General features: G+C 34.1%; 1 protein-coding gene across 1 annotated transcript; it reads right to left on the bottom strand.

The window, feature by feature from the left end:
• Positions 1–1795: 1795 nt before the first annotated feature.
• CENPQ (centromere protein Q) lies at positions 1796–22439 on the bottom strand. Its single transcript, XM_044673206.1, has 9 exons — positions 22245–22439; positions 18613–18777; positions 16765–16816; positions 12044–12158; positions 10823–10891; positions 10560–10689; positions 5332–5451; positions 4564–4641; positions 1796–2986 (listed from the first exon to the last, which is right to left on the bottom strand). The coding sequence occupies exons 2-9, from the start codon at positions 18739–18741 to the stop codon at positions 2855–2857; spliced, it is 825 nt and encodes a 274-aa protein (XP_044529141.1). The 5' UTR covers positions 18742–18777; positions 22245–22439; the 3' UTR covers positions 1796–2854.
• Between the last annotated feature and the right edge of the window lie 118 nt (positions 22440–22557).

Raw genomic sequence — 22557 nt, 5'->3', positions numbered from 1 at the left:
CCTGTTAAGCAACTGTCAAAAGCTTATATAACCACTAGCCAACTTCAAGAAGGGGTCTCTACCATAATCTGAGCATAGCCAGACCTTTGTTTTTTGTATTTGTACCTACAAATAAAAATCAGATCTTTGGCTTGGGAATCTGGCCCAGGTCTTTTTCTTACATAATTGTTGGGAGTCACTCAGAGAAATAGGGTCTTTTAATAGAATCTCTTATCTAGACCCCATCAAATCAACATAGTTTGGCAAAGCCCTACACTGTTTTTTGTATGGGTTATCCAAAAACTTTGACCCCTCTCTGTGGCTCCTTTTATTATTGAAAGCGTATTAATTTAATTTTTTAGGATAGCTTCAAGTTTTATAGAAAGCCTCTAAGTACTCTATAGTAAACCAGCAGTTAAGGAGTTAAAATTCCCCCCAAGCCGAAAATAGCAGAAATTAGCAGAAGCTGCCCTGTATCTTTTTCTCCCTGCTTCAGATATCCCAAGGACATTGTAAGGCAGACCCAGACAAATTCCACTCTCACTTAGGTACTTTTCAATGTCAAAATACACCCCACAATCTTAAAGGCTTATTCTCTAACCTATCGTTTGAAGCATGGAAGCTTTTTACTAAAATAACTCTTAGATTAAGTGAGACTCATTTTTAACCTTGGACCTTGTCTCATCTGGGGATAATCTTGATAAGAGAAATTTTTTGTAAGCTATACACCAATCATGATGTACTTCTTTAATTTCAATTGTGCTTTGTAAGAAACTGTTATAAATAATACTCAGGAGCAGTCATGAGTTAATGAATTGGACAGTTCCAGTTTCTTCTTCATTCTCACCTAAACCGTGCACCTTTCCAGACCCCTGGAGCTGCTGGATAACTTCCAACACATAATCAAACATAATACTTTATCTTCCAACTTTGTATGTTCATCAACTGTACTCCTTTCTAGTCTCTACTTCCTGGATTCCTTGAAGTTTTAATTAAAATCTCACTTTTTGCAAGAAGCCTTCTCTTAGCTGTCTTAATGCTAGTGCCTTTTTTAGGATTTTATTTATCCTTATATATAACATACTTGCAGTTTTTTATATGCTCCCATTAGATTTTAAGTTAATTCAAGGAAGAGGCTGTTTTCATTATCCTTAGAATTCCTAAAGCTTGGCATAGTGCCTGTAACATGGTAGGTGCTTAATGTTTGTTGATTTGAAAAGAATAGCAATCTGAACCAGGTAGAAGAGAACATCACATAACTGCCAAAATTATTCTTCACAATAAATTCTATGTAGGAAGTTTTGTCAAGCTCTTTCAGGAAGTAGGTTGCTATGTCCTTCTCTATGTAATACTAATCAGTGGCCTGAGCAATACACTTCACAAAATCATGCTGCATCTACCTGACATGTCCAGATTTTGATTATAGCTTTACAGTCATACAGGGACTTATAATTTTAGCTGGACAGTGCATCTAATATATTTGTTCTTCACAATAATTTTGTGAAAGAGGTACTGCAAGTATTATCTCCATTTTATAGATAAGGAAACTGAGGTTCAGAGTTTAAAAGGTTTGCCTGTGATTACCTAATGTATAGGTAAGATTAAACCCAGATCCTGTCTTACTCCAAATTCAATGCTCTTTTACTAATCTCTTATTTTATGACATTAATTTGCAAATTTGTCATTTGGGGAATTAGGTGATTTTCATGGTTTGTATTTTAAACATTTGTTATTTTTAATAACAAGATATAACTTTTATATTGATATACAAAGTAGAAAGAAAATTAATTACATATACTTTATTTTACAAATAAAACCCAACAGACAATGCCCTGATTTCCCCAAAGAATCTATTTGAAACAGTAAAATTGTTTTATTTTTATTTGAAATAGCTTTAAAATACTACTGTTTCAGTTATACAGCAATAAATTTATTGTTATTGAGATCACTATATGGTGTCATTAAAGAACCAAAAAAAAGTGTCAAAAAAAAATAAGCCTCAGGTATTGCAGTTAGGTTATATTTAAGTTGACAGTCTAAGAGGACAGAGTATACATGCATTTCTTTAGTAATCAGTCTTCTGGGACACAATTATGCCTCAATGATAACCTGCGGAGGAAAAGGGGTTTGGCATTTATAATACACTCATAGAAATAAAATGCTGATGCAATTAGACATTCCAAATCACAATCATAAAAAAATCTCCCAGTTTCTCTAGTTTACCAAAAATATGGATAATCAGTGAAAATTGTAAAAGAAGCTCACTGGAAGGTCAGAGAGACATCAGAAAGAGGAAAATACTGAGAGAAGAGATAGAAAAAGATAGGGTAGTTCTTCAATCTCTAAATGACCAACTATCAAAAGTTTAGCCACTTCTGAAAGATACATATTAATTGACATGTATCTTATATTTTATTATATTGATCCCATGATTCAAAATACCTGAGCTATATTCACTAAAACTTTGGTCCTAGAAAAGTCACAGTAGCTGAAAACAGCTTGATTTTTAAGTGCCCCATTCTAAGGCACATAGCAGAAAAATGTGGAATGGGGAGACTACAGCACCTAGAAGTGGTCATTTGTGGCAATGATCTAGGGCCTCTCTGGATTTTCAGTTAATACGAAATGCTTATTCATTCATTCATTTATTTATTTATTTACTTATTTATTCATTTATTTATTTATTTGTTTGTTTGTTTATTCATTCATTTATTTATTTATTTGTTTTTAAGAAAAAAAGTGCCTGTGATGAACGGGAGACTTGTAATCCCCATGACTGTCATATCCTCTACAATATCTACAGGTCATTAAAGTTAACAGTCATTTTCACTGATTTATAAATGTTAAATTGTCCACAAACATATAGTACAAGAACTTAGGAGGTATCCAGCTTCTTATAGGCTTCTTTTATGAAAGTTAACATGTTCTTCATCTCTGCTGAATTATTCATGACGTGTAGGTCCTTTAGAATATCTTTCTGATTTGGGATTCTTTTCAAAATTTCCTCCTGTGGCATAAGAATGTAGAAAAATTCAGACAAAAAAATAAGTTAATTTAAAATAAAGTTACCTTAAAATAACAACTAATGTTCTTAAAGAGAAATAATAAGTAAAAAGATTTTCTCTTCTCCACAGATACTTATATTGCTGAGCATTCTGCACTGCTAAAAATAACAATTACCACTGCGAAGTATACCAAAAACTCAACATAGCATTTAAACGCTATATTAGAATAAATCACAACAGAGGGAAACTAATGATCGCAATGCAACCCCCCCCCCAAAAATGACAGAGTATATATGAATAATTTAATAAATGAACTGAACAGCAAATGATTCAGAAAGAAACTCTAACATGCTGAATTAATTACGTATTTTTTAAAATGCAAGTTTTATGTCTTATGTACAAGTCCTCTTTTTCAGTTTTTCTTTGTAAATGAAAATGATCAAATTAGTGTTTTTCAAGTATAGAAAAAAATAAATCACAATGGTTTATTTTTCAGCACTTCCAAATTAAAATTAAGCATTAGCAATTTGTATGGGTCTAATAGCATCTTTATCTAGGATTCTTAAGTTTTTTTGGGTGGAGGACCTACCTAGAAATCTAAAGTCTGGACACCCCAGAATATTTTATTTTTTTTTATTTTATTAAAAAAAAAGACCTTACTTTCTATCTTAAAAATCAATACTGTGCATTGGTCCCAATGAAGAAGAGCAGTAATAAATAATAAGGTAGGCAATGGAGTTAAGTGAATAGGAAGTATCTGAGGCCATATGTGAACCCAGGATCTCTCATCTCTAGGCTCATTCCACTGAACCACATAGCTGCCCCCAGAATAATATTTTTAAATGTATAAAATAAAATATATAAGACTACAAAGAAATCAAATTATATGGAAAAATAGCCATCAAAATATATTTTTAAAAAGCTACAAGTTCCCAAGTTTAGAATCTCTGCTCTATATACTAACCCAATTTAAAAAAAGTGATGCCAATGGGCAAAAAAATGGTGCAAATCATTATATATATATATATATATATGTATATTTTAACCACCACAAACAATTCTGAGTGAAGTACTATATAGGGAGTAGCATAAAAAAAATAACCAAAAAAATGTATACCCATCTCCTTAGAGATGGAGACACCCTTAAATTCTCCTCAATTCTCTAATTTAGGACTCAGGGCATCAAAAGGTGGTTAGCTTCAAATTCCTTTCTCTCTTTGAAAGACAAAATGCCTTGTATAATGCATTAAACATTTTTAAAGAAATTTCTGACACTAACACTGGATGAAAAGATTCCTCACATATAGATGAGAAAACTTACAGAATGAGACATAACAAAGAAATTTCTAGTGTCAAAATAAAACCAAGCATTTGTTAAAAACAAATATATCTATTTTAAGTTGCAATATTTTCCACTTGCATGCCATTTTGGGCTCCTATTTCCCCTTACTGTTGATTTTAGATAGTTGGCTTTTTGCATTTATTACAAGTTCTTTCTCTTTTTCCTTATGGCTAAGTCTCCATAGGGACAATGTAGAGAGTAACTCATCACACTCATAACAGGAAAATAGATCCTTACATGAAGTATTGGGGCTTCAATACTTTCCTTGGGGAGTTCTGGAAGAGAAAGGACCTTGGTATCATCTCTCTGCAGCACCTACAGAGGGAAAATATACAACTTTATTTTTTTCTAAATCGAGTGTAGAACTTAAGTATATAAAATATGCCAGGTACTATGCTAGGTGGTAGGGATACAAATACAATGAGTAAAATAAACCCTTCTTCCTAAGGAGCTTATACTTTAGCAGGGGAGAACAAAAGCACATAAGAGTACATACACAAAGAAATATAAATAGGATAAATACAAATAAATATCAAGTAATTTAATACAAGGTATTCGAGGATAAGGGAAGGTGATACTTAAGCTGGATCTTGAAGACACATTCTATGAGGTACAAGTGAGGAGGGACAACATTCCAGGCAAGGAGGACAACTAATGCAAATGGAAAAGGGTTAAGAGATGGAGTCTCTAGTATGGGGTTTGACTCCACAATCATCAGTTTGGCTGGAATGTACCATTTGATAGGGGGAATAATTAGGCTGGAAGGATAGGCTGATTTAAGGTTGCAAAGGGTTTAAAAGCTAAAGAGACATTAAGGGATTGATTTTAGAGGCAAGAGAAAGTTATTGGAACTCAATGAATAGGGGAGTCATGTTGTCAAGAAAATTAACCCAATTCCTATTCTTTCACTAGTATATAGTCAGAATCACATATTTAAATAAATTGCTTTGACATGGGAGATTTAATTTAGGCTCCAGGATCCAAAATACATTTTATTTTCAGTACCAGCTTAGCCTTTTCCTCTTCTTCCTCCAACTCATTCTCAAGAATCCGAATTTTGTCCTGAAGTTTCTGAATATTCTCATTTATTAACTCTGTTGCCTTCACTGCTTTTTTAGTTTCTTCCTAGGTTAGAGAGAGAAAAGAACAAAGTACCATTTCAAGAAAAAATTTTTAAGAAGCCAAGACTTTATCAGAAGAAATATGTGAATTACAAATTTTTAAAAAATGTGATACAATAAGAGTAACGGGACAAAAGAATCCTCTATAATAAACAACAATACTGAAAATGTGCAGGAAAACTGTCCAAGTAGTACTTTTGTAATAGGCAAATTTATAAATTAAGATTTAGACAGTTAGACTTAATCAGGCAAGGCTGGAGGGTTCCAACCATGGAATGGTGAGAAGGGAGTTTTTTCCTGGAGTGACTGTTGTGGCTGAGGCAGTTAGAGGTTTGTCTGTCCCAGTGAAGAGCCCAGGAAAAGTGGATTTGTCTCCTAGAAGAAACATCTACCTGTGGAAATTCAGGTAGAACAACAAGACCAGACTTGGGTGGTGGATATACCAGGCTAGTTCAGCTCCGTCTTTACCTTTTGTGGATTAATTGCTGAGGATCCTGGAAAGCTGTGAACATTGCTGGAGCTGAAGTGGACCTAGCTGTGAGACCATCACATCCCCTTCTAACCTCCAAAAGCCAGACCTGATAGTCTGTGTTAGCTCAGTGTAGATTTTGACCCTTTTCTAGTCCCTGAAGTCTGTCCATAATTATTTAGTGTAGAGTCTTTTACCCTTAAAATCATTATTAAACTGTGTTTTATAACTTCCTCTTGTTCCTTCTTCACAAGCCAGAGGGCTCACTATAGTTTAATAGGAAATTCCTGGCTGAGCTGGTCTGAAGTGACAGTTGGTCTCAGCTGTCACCACTCATTCTCCAAGTCCTATGTTTGTGGGGTTGGGTGAGATTTTCCAGTGTGTTATTGTGGGTCAAGTAGTTATCCATCTTCAACCCTTCATTCCTCTTTCATTCCCTTCTCCCTCTACAAATCCCTATGTTTTTATTTACCTTCATCTCTTCATGGCTTCTAGCATTAAAGGTCCTGGTTGTACCAGATATAAACACAGATGATATGCAGGAATATGGCTGCTTCTAGCTGTAGTAGGTTCCCTCAAGAAATATATTACTGCAGCTTAGTGGCAAAATCTATGTTAAAGAGCACCAAGGATGAACACACAGAATCAGAAGATGCTGACAAATGGAAGGTGATGGATCTTCAAAGTTGCTGCCACTGATGTATTAAATAAGATCCTCAGCTAAAATGTCTGGTGAGGAAGTCTTTCCTAATTTCTACTTTCAGGGCTGGTACTGCTGCCAGACTTTTACTACAAAAGATACAATAAACAAACAAACAAACAAAAAAGTTCCAGATTCTTCCATTTATCATTTTCCACTGTCTATTCTAAAATTATTCAAGTGGTTTTGTTGCTCTTTGCATAGTGTGGGTATGGAAACACTGCAAAGAATAAGTGTAGCCCATTTTCCATGAACTGAATGTTCAAATATTTGAAGGCAATCCCAAATCTTCTATTTTCAGGTGAAAGTCTTCCAGGAGGTATAGGAAATGAATGGTGCTTACGCCTGAGAATGTGGGTCAAAGCACATCCTCTCAACTGTCAATTTCCATTTCTACACTGGAAGATGCATGCTTAAATCCATTTAGAACATTATAATTAACAAACAACATGGTTTTGCAGCACTTTATTCCCTTGTTCCTCTGTTCTAATCTAATCTAATAAGCAAGTCATGACAAAAGTCAAGTAAGACATCACCTCTCTTCCCTGTAAAAAAACAACAACCCAAAACTGACAAGGAAAGTGGTAATGAGGGAGCCCAAGATGAATGAAAATAGTAAGAAATACTAGCTAATTTAAATAAGTTCCAAGTCCAAATGAACTGCATTTTGGCATAATAAAAGGACCTGAAGATATGAAGATGTCAGGCTTCTTTGAGAAATCTTGGAGAATGAGAAAGGTAACAGAAAATTGGAGATGAGCAAATGTTACTTAAATCTTAAAGATGGAGTTATCAATTATCAATAATTAATAAATCAATAATCAATAAAGATTGTTATCAAATTAAATTACAGATGGAGTAACATATACCTATCTCCAATTTTCTGTCACCGTTCTCATTCTCCAAGATATCATCTGACAGACATTGGATTTAGGCATTAAGAAAAAAAAAATACAAGAGTACTAGGAGCCAGAGCTTCACAAGGGCAACTCATATCAAATTTGATTTTCAGACAGGATCATTAGATTGGTAGATGTGTGAAGAACAAAAAGTTTAAACTAAGAAGATGGTTAATGGGGCTAACTGTAAAGCATTGCATAACACATGATATTATAATTTGTATGAAAAAAAAGAGCTAAGAGTTTTATTTGACAGAAACTGATGCCACCCAGGGTATCCTAAGCCACTTAATATTCATGCCATACATTTCCTACTACAGATATTGAAATAATGGCCTTGACAAGAAAGACACTGAATTATAACTATTGTAATAATTCCCATTTTCGTATTGCTCTTATGGCTTTACAAAGCATTTTTCTAACACTAAAAATAAGCGATGAAAATATTATTTTGCCCAGCATGATTCTTAAAACATTTTCTTTATGGTTCAGGCCATTTCAATGATATGGGGAGATGCAGAACAGCAACTGTTCTACAACTAATGGTTTTAGAAACATGTCAGAGGGCCCTGAGAGTTAAATGACTTGCTCAGGACTCAGCCATTATGTTTCAGAGGTTGGACTTGAACTCATGCTGTTCTGATTCAAAGGTTGGCCCTCTTTCATTACTCTATGATGTTTTTAACTTCATTTTGTAACCTTAGTGCATAACAGGTAATTAATGTTAACTGAAGGGATTTTATAGATGAATAAACTGAGCCAGTGCAGTTTGTCGGCCATGATACTATTTGGGATAAATGATAAATTTGGTCACTGTAAATGATGCCAAGTAAATATGTGCATGTGTGTTTTTGTTTTTTTGTTTTTTTTGGTTGGATGAGATCATGGAGGTTTAATAAGAACAAAGATCTGGGATAAAGATTTTCAGAATAGACAACACTCAGGGAAAATTAATGTAGCACTGAAATTTGCCACATAAAATTAAGCTGTGCAGTGAAAAATTAATTATCAATCAGCAGAAATACCAATAAAATCTCCAAGACAAAAGGTTTACTGAGAGAGGGCTGGTCTCAAAGTAAAGCTGGACTCTTGTCAATACCAAGACCAAAGACACCAAGCCTTAGGAGATGGCCTTTTTTTTTTTTTTTGCACAGAAATCTGATGACACAGCATCAGGTTAAAGACAGAAAATACAGTTAAAATTAAAGTAGGATGAACACAAATCTTGTACATGGGGAGGTCTTAATTAATGATGCAAGTACTGAATAAGCTGGAAAGTATGGAAATCATCACTATGGGTGTTAACTAAAAATCTATTATTATGACTGATATTTCCAAGGCCTCTGCAATAAGGGGTCAGGGTCTGATTTTTTGCTGATAATTCCTACCCATGTCAGGAGTCAATAATCTCCTGTATCTAAATATGACAGCTAAGGATGACTGACAGAGACATTACACCTACTATATGGCATCCTATACACCCGACTCTTTTATGTCACACACCCAAAAGCAGCCCTCCACCTCCTGACTGACTGTCTTATATATAGGCAGCAGGGTGTGGTGGGCCTGGTAGAAACTTTCGGATTATAGGCTTAAGGTCAAAGTGCCTGTCAGCAAGAGATTTAATACCACCATAAGCTGTATTTTTTTGACTGTTAACTCAAAACTAATGATTGTGTTATATAAATGTAATCATAAAAAGTAATACTATTATAATCATAAATGGGAGTCACATTCACATTCACAGCTATTAGTCATATTTTGGTTCAAAAATGGTGAAAACAATATATAAATGTTCCCCATCCTAAATTCTTTTACTCAGATAAGATAATTAACTTTTAGAGTCACAGGACCAGTCCTTGAATCTAGGCTTTGTCATTTGCTAATTGTAGAACAGAAGTCATATCACTTGTTTGGATCTCAATGGACGAGATCTCCAAGGTCCTCTCTAGCTCTGAATTCCATGACCCTGATTTTACAGATGAGAAAACTGAAGCTTGGAGAACTTCAAATGATGATTTATAATAGAAACATTGTTAAATGTGAGTCCAGGTAGGGCTTAAATTTGAACCATATTTGTAAAAGGGTCTTCTCTAAGTTACAGAACTTTTATCTGAAAATAACAGCAGAATTTCTCATAATACTCAATCACAAAATTAATCATAATCAATTTTAACATCTGATTTGTAGATTACTATTTCTTGAATTGAATTCTAGTAACCCAAGCTATAACTGAAATCAAAATGAAAAAGGGAAGGAGAAGTTAAGGTTTGTGGCCTACAAGTATAGGAAGGAAGGAGAAGAATACTGGAAGATAAATGTCTTTGAAGAGTTCATTCAAAATTCTTTCTGTGATATCTAATACTTTGTATTATCTATAACTCCTCTTCCTTGCATTTATGTGTACAACTGACTAGGTACTACTCTGTACTGCCAATTAGATTAGAAGCTTTTAAGCAGTCTGAAAAGGAAAATGCCTTATGCTTCTAAATATATGGTATTTCACTGACTGCTCAGGAAATAAGCACATTTAAAGATTAAATCAGATTGAGCACTAGAATTTGGAAGCCAGAATTCAAGGACATAAAAAAAACCTATTTTTGTTCCGAGAATAGCTATTAAATACATCCTATAATTTGTTTGTTATTGGCTTGTTGTAGTGGTTTAAACAAACAAAAAGATTTGAGGTGAATTTTGGCAGTTACTAGCACTGTTTGGCCAACAGCATATTAAATATAAGTGGAAGAAAGAAGATTCTGGGGAAAAAAAAGCCTACAATTGGATTAAAAAATATTTATAGGAATAAAAGGGGGGAAAAAAAACCATACCAGATCATTACTCAACTAACAGCCCAAGTTTTTGTACACATGATATCTTGATGAAAAAGGATTTATGATAAATAAGTTTATTCAAGGAACTGGGACACTATTTTCTAGGTCATATTAGCAGTTATCACTCTGATTTGTGACAAATTTTCAGTTCTTTTCTCTCTCACTTTACTTTGTAGGTATTGCCAATCCCTCCCACTTACATTTTCACAATACCTGCAATAACTCCAAGCCTTCTTGATTTGCCTCAAGAGTCTCCATTTCCTTTAGACAGAGATCTGATACTTTCTTTAGACTGCTCCACTCTCCTAGAGAGACTTTCTGCTTTTCACACAATTGAAGAAATCTTTAAAAATGGAAAAGAGAACATAATTAGTTTTTATCACAGCTGTTATCAATTTTCTCTTCTGTCTTAGTGGAGGGAGCAGTGGACAAAAATCTTTATTTTTTTTAACTCTTTGCAATGGCATGACTATTACCTTTCCTTTAGGCAGTTAAGATGAATTTGAATGTTTTCCTTTTCTTTTACTTCATCTCTCAAAACAGATCTAAAATAGCAATTAAATACAATTAAAGAAAAAGTAAACAGACTTTTGAACATTAATTTAAACTAAGTGCATTTTCCCTGATCTCTGAGATAAACCATCCTTATCTCTACATTTCTAGATGGAATCCTTGGTTTAGTCCTTTGTCTATCTTTTTCATATCTGAATTACCTCATCTTTTTTCCAAATGCTCTTTCTATCCATATCTTCTCTCCATTTCTAGATGATTCTCCATTTTGCTAATTAAAATAATCTCTTACTAGTGACTTTTTTGAATGTCAACATGGAATTGGTGTTGCATCTCCCGGATTTTGTTGTATGGGCCCAAGTTTTAACCACTGCATTACTACAATCATAAGCATAGACACATGGCCACATGTGGGGACACAGGGATTATAAAAACTTAATAGAAACACAAAATAGCAGCCTCAAAATGACCACAAGGTATTTCTTTCCTTGCATCTAAAGTTAGAAGAGAGCAGCCAGAATTCCTCTCAAAAGGGTTTTTAGAAGTTCCCTTGAAAATTCTTCTAGATTCATAATGCAGACATCTGTAAAGGGAAGAAGCTAGCTTTGAAATGGAAAGAGAGGACTTTAACAATTTTTATAGTTCCCAGCTTTTGGCATTGAAATAAAGTCTATCTGTAAATTTCCAAACAGGATGTAAGCTAGAGGTCTCCCATCAAATGCCTTTTGTCTAAATACATGTTGGTTGTATGCTTGACATGTTCTACAAGCTGCACAGATTTTTGATGCAGTTGCTTCTCCCTTCAGGAGAATAGCTTTCACACCAAACAAAACTCTTCCTATCTTCACAAGATGTTCTTTTAAGATTTCAAAGTTAAGTTTAACTAAAATTACTAACTGATAGTATCCAGAGAAAAGTCACCAACCACCTCTCAAGACAGTGAGTTCAAGAGAGTGGTCAAGAGTTCTCTAACAGTCTTACCAGCATGCAAATCTTCCTTAAAGTGACCACTATGATTTTTCCCTGGCTGTGCCTTACAGGGACAAGGAAAGAATCCTTTCTCTGGTATTTATCTCTCCGTTTCTAATTATGCTAGATAACTAATTAATAACTAATTAAACAAGCTATAGAAAAAAGGAAAAACTGAAGCAAAAATAGTGACACTTTCAGAAAGCCTACATACTCACAATATTATAGACTCCACCATATCTTCAAAATGTCCTTGACTGTCTTTTGAAAGAGGCTGCCATGTTACTTTATTTTTCAAGGTTTTCTTTTTTGTATTTGTATTTTTCTTAGTTGCTGGTAAGCAAAGAGAAAGAGTATGACAGTAAGTTCTTGCTGAAAATGTATTTCATTTTATTTTTAAAACTAAAGAACTCATAGAATTATATGAATTCAATTATCATTCTTATAAAATCATATATTATACATTATATTATATACTATATATGATACATATATCATATAAAATCACCTAATATTTATAGTAAAAATGGCCCACATATTATGCTGTCTGTGAAGACACCCAATAAAGGTAGAGTTCTTCATTTTTTTATGTCATGGACCCCTCTGCAAGTATGAGGGAAACTATGTATATATTATATAATATTATATTACATAATTATGTAACACAAATATTATATAATTATAACATATATAATATATACAATAGTATATAAGTAAATGCATAAAACAAAATACATAGGATTAACAAAGAATCCAATTACACAGAAATGTTATCAAACTTAAAAACTGAAATGACAAAAAAAGTTTATGGACTGTGGTGAGGTTAGTATTTTATAACTGGTAATTCAGATAGATGCCTAAAATATGAACCTTCAAACTGAAATAATAAGGAATATTATAAATCATTCAAAATTGACATGGAACTTTGGTTCTCAGAAGAGCTGAAAAAGTTGAGACAATATGCACCAAGGGGGAAGAATGCTAATCAGTTACCGTTGTTCAATGAAGATTCAGCTGATCAAGTTGAATGACAAGAGAGTGGCTCAAGATTCTCTAATGTAAGTGACAACTGTGAAATAGCTTGATAGCATCAAACCAAGGGGTAAAAAAATGTAAACACATCTGCATTAGAGGCACACATCTTTTACCTGTTAAGATTCTTTCCCAGTTGCTCTAATTTTTTTTTGAGTAACTGCTACAGTAAAGTCCTTGGTTACTTTTTTCATCAGGCAAGAATTATATTTTGATCATTTGACCATAATCATCTATCTTATGGAAAGTATGAATTTCTAATTATAGAAGTGTGACTGTGATAGTATTAAGCTATTTTTATTATCATCATGGAAGTCACCATCATTATTCTTACTACTATTCTTTGTGTACTGGCATTTTCATTTAACTCCCATTTTGGGAGACACCTCTTTTAAATAGAAGAAACTTTTACATTTATTATAATTTACTGTAATTCTTTTGGAGTAAGCATTTTAATATAGTTTAATATATAGTAATAGTTTGAAACCTAGTTATTTGTAGTCTTGTAAAATTTTTCTTTTCTACAAAAAGCTTTGCTCTCACCATTATTCTAAGGTAACTGTAGTTTCTGTCAAGATTATCCTCAGGATATTCATTATTCCTCAAGTTCAGCATATTATCCATCATGAGATAAGTTACATCTCCCAATGTCCTTGATTGCAAATTACCTTTAGGCTAATTATAAGTTTCCCTCCAATAATCAAGTGCCTACAAGGTTTAGGGTCTGGATTGTGTGCTACAGTCATGTTGTCTCAGAGACCAATTCAGAGAAAAGAGTGTTGACAAGTTATGAACTTCATCCAGTTAGAGCTCTTAAATTTTCAAAAGAACCTCAAGTCCCTTACCAATAGTGAATAAATGTCAGAAGCAGAAAAGCTTTCAGGAACAGGGCAAAATGGCCTTAAATTGCATTGATGCCAAAAACTTATTCTGTGATCCAGAGATACAGGTGATTTGTATTAGTGTGGAGAAAGCTAGTGCAGAAACAGAAATTCTACAAGTCTAAAAAAGCATGCTCCTCATGCACAAGTATCTGAAGAGTTCTTGTGCCTTCTATGTTTGCTTTTCATCTGTTCTATATTTGCTTTACATCCAGCTAGCTGTAATTAAAATTCTTCATAGAATATAAGTGAGTGGTTTCCTCTTTTACTGGTGTAAGCATAATAATTTCCACAAGCTATTCCCTATTCCTTTAGAGAATATCTGTTGCTAAATGTTGAGGAATAGGAAGGCAGTTACAACTGCCTCTGTAGCCATTAGAAATAGTACCAGAAACTTAGGACAAGCAGCCCCTCTAGAGTATCTCATTAAAATAAAGTTGACTTTTAAGTGGCTCAAATATTTAATGAACCACTAGTCCTTATTCTTTCAAAGAGCCAACTAACATCTTTCACTGTACAATCTTTATCGTCTGGAGGACAAATTAGTGAGATATATAAAGAAATAGTGCAGAAGTAAAGCCTGAATCTTTAAGGCTTCCTGTCCCAGAAAAATAAATGATATAGTTGAGGTAATAACTAAACAGGGAAAAGGGAGAATCCTAATTGTTAAAAGTTTATTATATTATGAACAAGACATAATATGTTTAGTGGGTAGAAGGCCAGCACTGAAGAAAACAGCTAGATTCATGTCTGTTTCTAATAGTTATTAGCTGGGTATGGTTATGCTATTTAACTCACTGCTACTCATTGTTCCAGGCAAGTCTCTAAGACTTTAAGAAATGAGCTGCTAATCTGAATCCATAGAGGGAGTTTTTGCACCAGCCTTTCCCCAGAGCAATGAATCACAGGTCGAGAACTTTCTCTCTCTCCTACAAAGGATATATATATATATATGTGTGTGTGTGTATATATATGTGTGTGTATATATATATATATGTATATACACATATATTTATGTGTGTGTATATGTATATACACACATACACATATATATACACACTAAGGCATCAATATAGTTGTGACTAAAAACATGCAGACATATAGAAAAATATCCAAATGTATTAATCCATTTATAAGTCATCTTGAACCTAAACATGCATCACAATACTGTCATTTTTAAAAAATTTTGAATTTCCCTTTAGAATGACCATTATGATAGTCAAATTAATTGTTAAGAAAAGACAGTTTTAACTGCCTAAGGATGTCAACTCCTCCTTTTTTACCTAGTCTCACAAGTGATAAGTGACAAAGTACATCTTTGATCTAGGGCAGTAATGGCCAGTCTTTTAGAGGAGCGGGTAATGTGAGAAATGTCCTCAGGTGTAAGTGGAGAGGGAGAGGGGAGCAGCCCAACCTGCATCCCTCTGGCTTTCTAGTAATGAACTCTAGGGCATTCTGTGCTTGGGTGATGACATGCCTGCCCACAGAGAAGGTGCTATAAGTTTGCCACCATGGATCTAAGGCAACCAGAGAAAAGACCAATACCAAAAGAAGACATATTCCTTAACTAGTGATATAAGTTCTCCTTAGCAAGTCTATGTTTTTTCTTTTTATTATCAGTTGCATTGCAATTAGCAACAATTTTTTTCCCTCTTTGTCTCATGTTACAAATTCTGCTACCCAAATTATAAGGGATACAAATGTCCATCAATTACTGATGGAATGTATATCACTCTGAGGGAATAAGCCATAGTAACTCTGCCTCTGTGAATGATGACTAATTTAGCTAGTCAATGGACCCAGGCAGAACTTGAAAAATACATCCATGGAAGGTGTTCTTTAAAACAGGAAATGGAGAAAGGAATATTTTAGATTTTTATCTTTAATCCAGTTTTGTGTTAACTATCTAGACAATTCTTGGTATAAGCCAACCCCAATAATGCATATTGACAACTCATCTACAACTTTTATAGAGTTGTTTGGGGACACAAAGAAATTAAGTACCTTGCTTATAGTCACATAGATTGGTCTGTGTCAGAGGTAAGCCTTGAAATCAGGACTACCCCCTCTACCAACTATGTCACACTATTTCTCTTGAATTCTTGTATTGTAGTATATTCTAGAGCAGTGATGGGCCAGATGCAGCCCCCTGAAATGTTCAACACAGTCCTGCAACATTATTCCTAATCTGACGAATACAAGGAGTAGGATATAATATAATGAAACTTCGAAAGAGTTGCCGTAGAAACAGACTGACAGATGAGGATTTCCTTTCCTTTGGCCCCTGTTTAAAAAGTTTGCCCATCACTGTTCTAGAGTATTTTCTTATGTTATATTTTATTTTTTAAAAACTCATATAGTTAGTGCCCTCCTAAATACATATTTTTAGAAATGTGATTATTTGACTTTGGAGGGAAAATCCTAGCCATGATTCAACTGCCATCTAGATTACAATTCTGATGCAGACAATATTGTTCTGTTACATTGTCACTTTCCATACTTCCTCCTCAATTATTTATTTACCCATACCCAAACTTGTGATCTAAAAGCAGGGGTGAGGTCAGTGCTAGGAAAAGAATTTGTTGCCACATGTCTAACAAGTGTTCTTTTCTTATTCTTCCCTTCTACCAACCATGACTCAAGGCCAGCAGAACAATTATTACTACTAATAACAACTGTAGGTAGCTTTTAGCCTATTCCTTTTAAAGAATTAAAAAAAACACACTATTCAATCTTTTACAATTTATAACAGAGTAAAACTTGAATTAAGAGTAAAATTTCTAAATAGCACTTGGTTAAAGGATGCTAGGAAACTTCAGAACTGCCTAATTAAGAAGAAAAGTTGGAATTAATATTGTAATAGATACTATTACTGCTACTACCACCACCACTACTACTAGCAACCAAAAAGAATATTATCTTGTCTAATTTTATATCAAATTTATAAAATGTTAATTTTAATATTTTTATATAGTCTGGGGTAATCTCTTTAAATAATTTCTTAGAAAAAAGGTGAAAAATTGTACCTTGTAAAGGACTTTTTGGTTGTTTCTTCATTTGTTTGGTTGACAGTCTTACCTAGATTAAAAAAAAAAGTTAGAAAAACAATTTTCTAACAAAATTCGACATATGTTGACACCCTGATACTTATCCAGGACTTTTCTAGTTAGGTAGAGGAAAAATAAACTCAACTTTTAATTTTTTTAACCTTTACCTTCCATTGATTTCAAGACAGAATATATATTGGTTCAAAGGCACAAGGAGGTAAGGGCTTGGCTCCAGGGAGTTAATGCCTTGCCCAGGGTCATACAGCTAAGAAGAATCTGAGGTCAGATTCAAACACAGAATCTAATATTGGTAGATTATAGGAAGTTGCTGTGTGTATACTGAATTTAGATTTTAATGAAACATTAAAGACTTCTAATGAAGTCTTTCTGTACTAGAAGACAGTAGTTAGAAATGGTTATCATTGAACACACCTCCAAAACAGTCTTTAACAGGTCAATGTAAACTTGGAGGGAATATGCGATTTAAAAAATATACATATATACATATGTATATTTTTTAAATCAATGACAGAGATAAAGGAAGGCTTATTAAATTTTCCAATAACCTTAAAATTGAAGGGATAATTAACACGTTTGATGACATGGCCAGAATCCTAAAAGATCTCAGCATTTTAGAACAAGGGGCTATATCTGATAAAATTAAGTTTCATATTGGTAAGTCTGAAGTTTAGGTAAAAAACAATAACTTGACAAATAAAGGCTTATGCTGGGGGAAAAAAAAGTGAAAAAGATTTCCCGACTAAGAAGAATAGAGGCAAATTAGAGAATAAGACAAACACTTTGCCCATAGCACTTGTGTGCTTACTTGTCACAAAAGAGCTTTAAAAAAAGGGGGGGGATATAGAGGTTTGGACAGATAAGTGATATCACCAATTAGCCTGAAAAATTTCTGGGGTTTCTTATAAATTCTAGAATTAAATATAAACTATGTGTTTCAGTATTCTAAGTTCTTCACAACCATGATTTCCACTTCTCCTGTAGTTTTATTTCTCTCTTCCACATACTCAATGATCCATTCATACTAGCCTACTTGCTATTCTTCATATAGGCTAGTCCCATTTCCCATCTCTATGTCTTTACACCAAGTGTTCCCTAAACTCCCTAAACTTAAGTTTCACTTTCTTCTCAAATCTGGATATTCCTAGTCTCCTTTAAGACTTAGCTCTACATAAGGCCTTTCTTGGAATACTCCATAGCCCCAAGTTATTAGTGTCCTCCCTTCCAAAACTGTCTTGTATTCATTTTGTACATATGAAGCACTTATATGTACATTTGTTTTCTCCCTATTTATAACGTAAGCTACTAGAGGGAAAGGCCTGCTTCCATTGGATTTTTATCTCTGGTACATGAAATGTCTGACCTACAGCAAATGATTCATAAATACTTATTGGTTTAGTTATTATTGGGCAACATTTTCCTCTTGTACATAAACACATATGTCAGGTGAAAGAAATGTAATATAATGTAAAGAAAATCCACTGTAAAATCAGATCTGGATTCTAGTTCTCTGACTTTGTCAATAACTACATATTTTTTACTTGGAGAAGTTGTTTAATGTGAGCCTTAGATTTTGAACTTCTAAATTAAAAAGTCTGGGACTAGACAAGTTTCAAGACAGTTTTTAACTCTAAAATTTTATTACTTAATAGTTTTAGCCTTCCCTTTCTCACTTTTTCAATTCTAATACTAAACTGGCTTTATCTTTATATACCCTATTACTCTGTTTCATAGAGAATGCCAAGAAAGAAGAAAACACATTTTTATCTCAATTTTTTTCTGAATGGTTAAGTATGACTTTGTCAATACCTCTTTTTCTGCATCCTTAGTATCTCCATTATCAACTTTCCTTTTTCCAGTTTTTGTATGGTATTCAGATTTACTCTCCTGTGTCGATTTGTTTCCTATTTTTCTACTTGTACCTGCTTTGCCAGGCATCTTGACTTACGCAGAACAAATTAATAGTTCAATTATCTGTGGAGAAAAAAACAAATATAAATGGAAAATTCTGAAAATATCATGAGACTTCAATCAGTTAAAATAAGCAAAATACAAATCAATATTATAAATAAGTCTATTTTACTTTTGGATTCTCTCATCATGCTAAAAGTTATAATAAAAAAATGAAATATGTTTAGGGGCTCATCTAGATAATTTGTTCCTTTTTTAACTTCTAAAAATCTCTGCATTTGTACTGTTTACATTTTCAAAAGTGTTTTTATATGTCTTTCATTTTAGACAAACAACTATGTATATGTGGAGCTGTCATTATTATGTCTAGTTTTTTAACAAATAATTATGGAAAATGTAAATGTCTTGCCCGTGGTCCCAAAGCTAAGCACTCTCAAAATGAACATAAAATAAAATGAAGATCTCTCAACTCACAAAATGAAAATTTCTTCTGTCTACAGCTTTAAACATTTGTGTTAAAGGCCAAGGTAGTATAAAGAAGCATTACTAGGGGTAGAGGTCCATAAAAGTTGTGATAACTAGTTTATTTTCCCACTCCTCTGCTCATTCTTCTTAACCACTTCCTGCTTCTCTAATTTGTTCTACTTTTCTATTTTTGATTCAGTACTTAATTTTCCCCCTTCTGTCAATATATACCAAGGATATAGAATACCTATTCACTACAATCACCATCATCCCTTTGCAAGGAAGTGAATGCATGAAGATTGACCAAAAAAAGAAACAGTTGCTGATCCTTGTACTAAGTGAAAGTTTGGATTTAGTGTTAAAAAATATTTTTATTTTATAAAACTCTCTCAAATTCTATTTAAAAGCACTTTTCAACCAATATAAATTCCATTCTCCAATAAAGTATTTTAACATTCACAAAGTTGCTTCAGAGATTGGCAAGAGAGAAAGCTCTGAAAGTAAATTTAATCCCTCTAAACTTTTATACATTTATTTTAAATTTAAAAGCAAAAGGCTTCAAGCACCACCTAGTGGTTACTTTCTTCAGAAATTTTGGTGTATCAATAATTCATCACAGTAGGGTAAAGATGAAAGAAAAGAAAAGCTTTGGACAAAGGTCTGGACTTTTGACCCTTCCTGATCCTATTTGGGGTTTTCTGTGATAGATACTGGAGGGATTTCACCATTTCTTTGTCCAGTCCAGATCATTTTATGGATGAGGAACTCAGGCAAACCAAGTTCAGTGACTTTCCAAGGCTCACAATAGAATCTAAGGGCAGATTTCAACTCAGGAGGACCAGTCCTCTTGCCTAGTATTACATTCACTGTGCTATTTAGATGTTCTATTAGTATTTCTAGCCAAGTAGAATAGGCAAAAGCTTATGCTCTACAAGCTTGGTTTTTGAGAATCCTGGGTTACCTTTACATATTTTTTTTTGGTGAACATAATAAAGGTAATGGTCATATTTAGTTGTAGGTAAGAGTACCATTTTTTGTGGGGATGGGAAGTAGATAATGAATTCTAACTAGAACTTAAGTTTTTATTATCTGGGAGCCTTAGCCATACTGGTGGATAAAGGGCTGAAACTGAGGAGAGATTAGGATAATAGTTCTCAAATTCTTTACTTTCTGTACAATATTAAACACAAAGTTCTTAACCTGGTATTTGTGAATTTTTAAAATATGTTAGCTATTTGATAACTACATTTCAATATAATTAATTTCCATCGTAATCACATGTATTTTGTTTTATACCTTCAAAAAAGTTCTAGAAGCCCAAAAGTTTCACCAGAATGAAAAAGGGGCCTATGAAATCAAAAAACATTTTTTTCAGAACTTTTACTTTATGGGAGATTTGAGACATGGTGAAGTTCTAGACAATTCATGATACACCTGGTGCTAGTATATTCTGTGGGAACCATTGGACTTGACTATACTTACTGAGGGTAATCTTTATTGAAATAATAGTATGGGAGTTCATGAAATGACTGATAGAGGGATATAGAGATAAGAATCAGCATCAGTAAATAAAGTCTCAATTTCGAGAGAAGAAAATTACAAACCTTTCTAGTATTTTTGCAATGAAAACAGCAATTAGTAAAGAAGAGTCCAATATGACTGAAAACTACTGCACAACAACAACAAAGTCCAAATTAAGAACAGGGGCTGTTTTCCACCCCCTTATACTCCCTGAACCTAGAGCAAACCCATGACAATCTGAATTTATGAAACCTTAAATCTACTCTAATCCCATGGGAACTTGCTTTCAAGAAGCTCTCTGACTGACCCTCCAGAGCATTCTGGTTATAATCTTGAAAGAGTTTATCTTTTAAAGACATTCCTTTTACCAAAGTAAAAGGTCCACTGTCAAGCTGGACTTTATAAAGGGAACACCAAATGAAAAAATACCTTCAGAAATCTCACTGACTCAACTGTTAATAATTCAATTGTTAATTTACATTAGCTAGAACATAAGATAAGGTGACAGAGGGGATCTCAAAATCTGTAAGAAAATCTAGCCTGGAGGCAGATTGTGGAGCACTTTAAAGACTAACAATAAACTTTTTATTAAGTTTCTACAATAGGAGACAAGTAATAAGGAAGAATGGGGTAGAAGGAGGAGGGGAAAAGTGAGAGAGGTTAAGTCTATACATCTCTCCCTCTCTTATCAGATTCCCTTTATCAATTAAATAACAAGGCTTACTAAATACCTACAGCTATATACCAGGTACTGAGTTTGCAACGAAAAAGATGCTCGCATTCTATTGGGGAGGATAAGTGCATAGATCATAAGCTTCTGGAGGGCAGGGGTTGTCTTCTGTTTTTGTATTTCCAGGATTTCGCACAACAGCTGGCACATAGGTAATATTTATTTCTCGATTTCTAGCACTAATACAGCAAAGTGTTTCAAAGGTTCTCTCTTTTGACCCTTACAACACCTGGGTGAGGTAAGTGCTATCAACATTCCTTTTTTTACAAACGAAGAAAATAAAGCAGAGATTAAATGACTCGCCCAGGGTCACAGTCTCTTAAGTCTCTGAGGCAGCATTCTAATTCAAGTCTTCATTACACCAAATCCAATACTATCCATTAAGCAAACTAGTCAGCTACACATATAGGCAAATACAACATTATAAAGGGTGTCCCGAAAGTTTTAAACTTTAATAGTTTCGTTGTCCAAGGTTTAATAGTTTAAAACAGCACTAAGACTTTGGGGTCATGCTGTATACATACATGTTATAAATAATGGTAGCTACTACGTACAAACTACGTACAGGTCAATAGGAAAGCATCAAGTAGACCATTACTGACCCCGCATCACCTACAACCTCCACTTTCCTCTCTAATGAAAAGGGCTTGGTCACCACAAATATCCCCCCATAGGTGGTTGCTAAAACGGCCTTTTCTGGCACGCTGGGAGTTGCCACACAATCAGTCAACTCTGCTTCTCCAAACTTTACCCTCTCCCTTTCCTTTGAGCTCCAAAACGCTGGGAAATCTGGACTCTTAGATAAATTACTCACCAGGTCAAATTCCACCGCCTTCTTTTAAACAGTCCCAAAAGGTTTTTCCGGTGACGCATGCGTATTTGCTACGCAGGCGCCCTAGATGGATCCCAACTCACTCGCAAACCATCAAAAAACAAAACAAAACACAAACAAAAAAAAAACAGTGGGCGGAGACAAGGGCGTCTTCCGGTCTGTCACCCCAACCCCCCCCTCCCCAGCAATGAGAATGAAGCCCCTTCCTTGTACGGGAAGCTCTTCGATTGGCTGGCTGGCCACGCCCCTGCAGCTGTATGGATGCGACCAGCCTCCTCCCCCTGTACTCCCAGCT

Source organism: Gracilinanus agilis, chromosome 4, assembly GCF_016433145.1.
Source record: "Gracilinanus agilis isolate LMUSP501 chromosome 4, AgileGrace, whole genome shotgun sequence".
NCBI classification, from domain to species: domain Eukaryota; kingdom Metazoa; phylum Chordata; class Mammalia; order Didelphimorphia; family Didelphidae; genus Gracilinanus; species Gracilinanus agilis.
The sequence above is the reverse complement of the archived record's forward strand: the minus strand, read 5'-3'. Positions and strand labels throughout refer to the sequence as shown.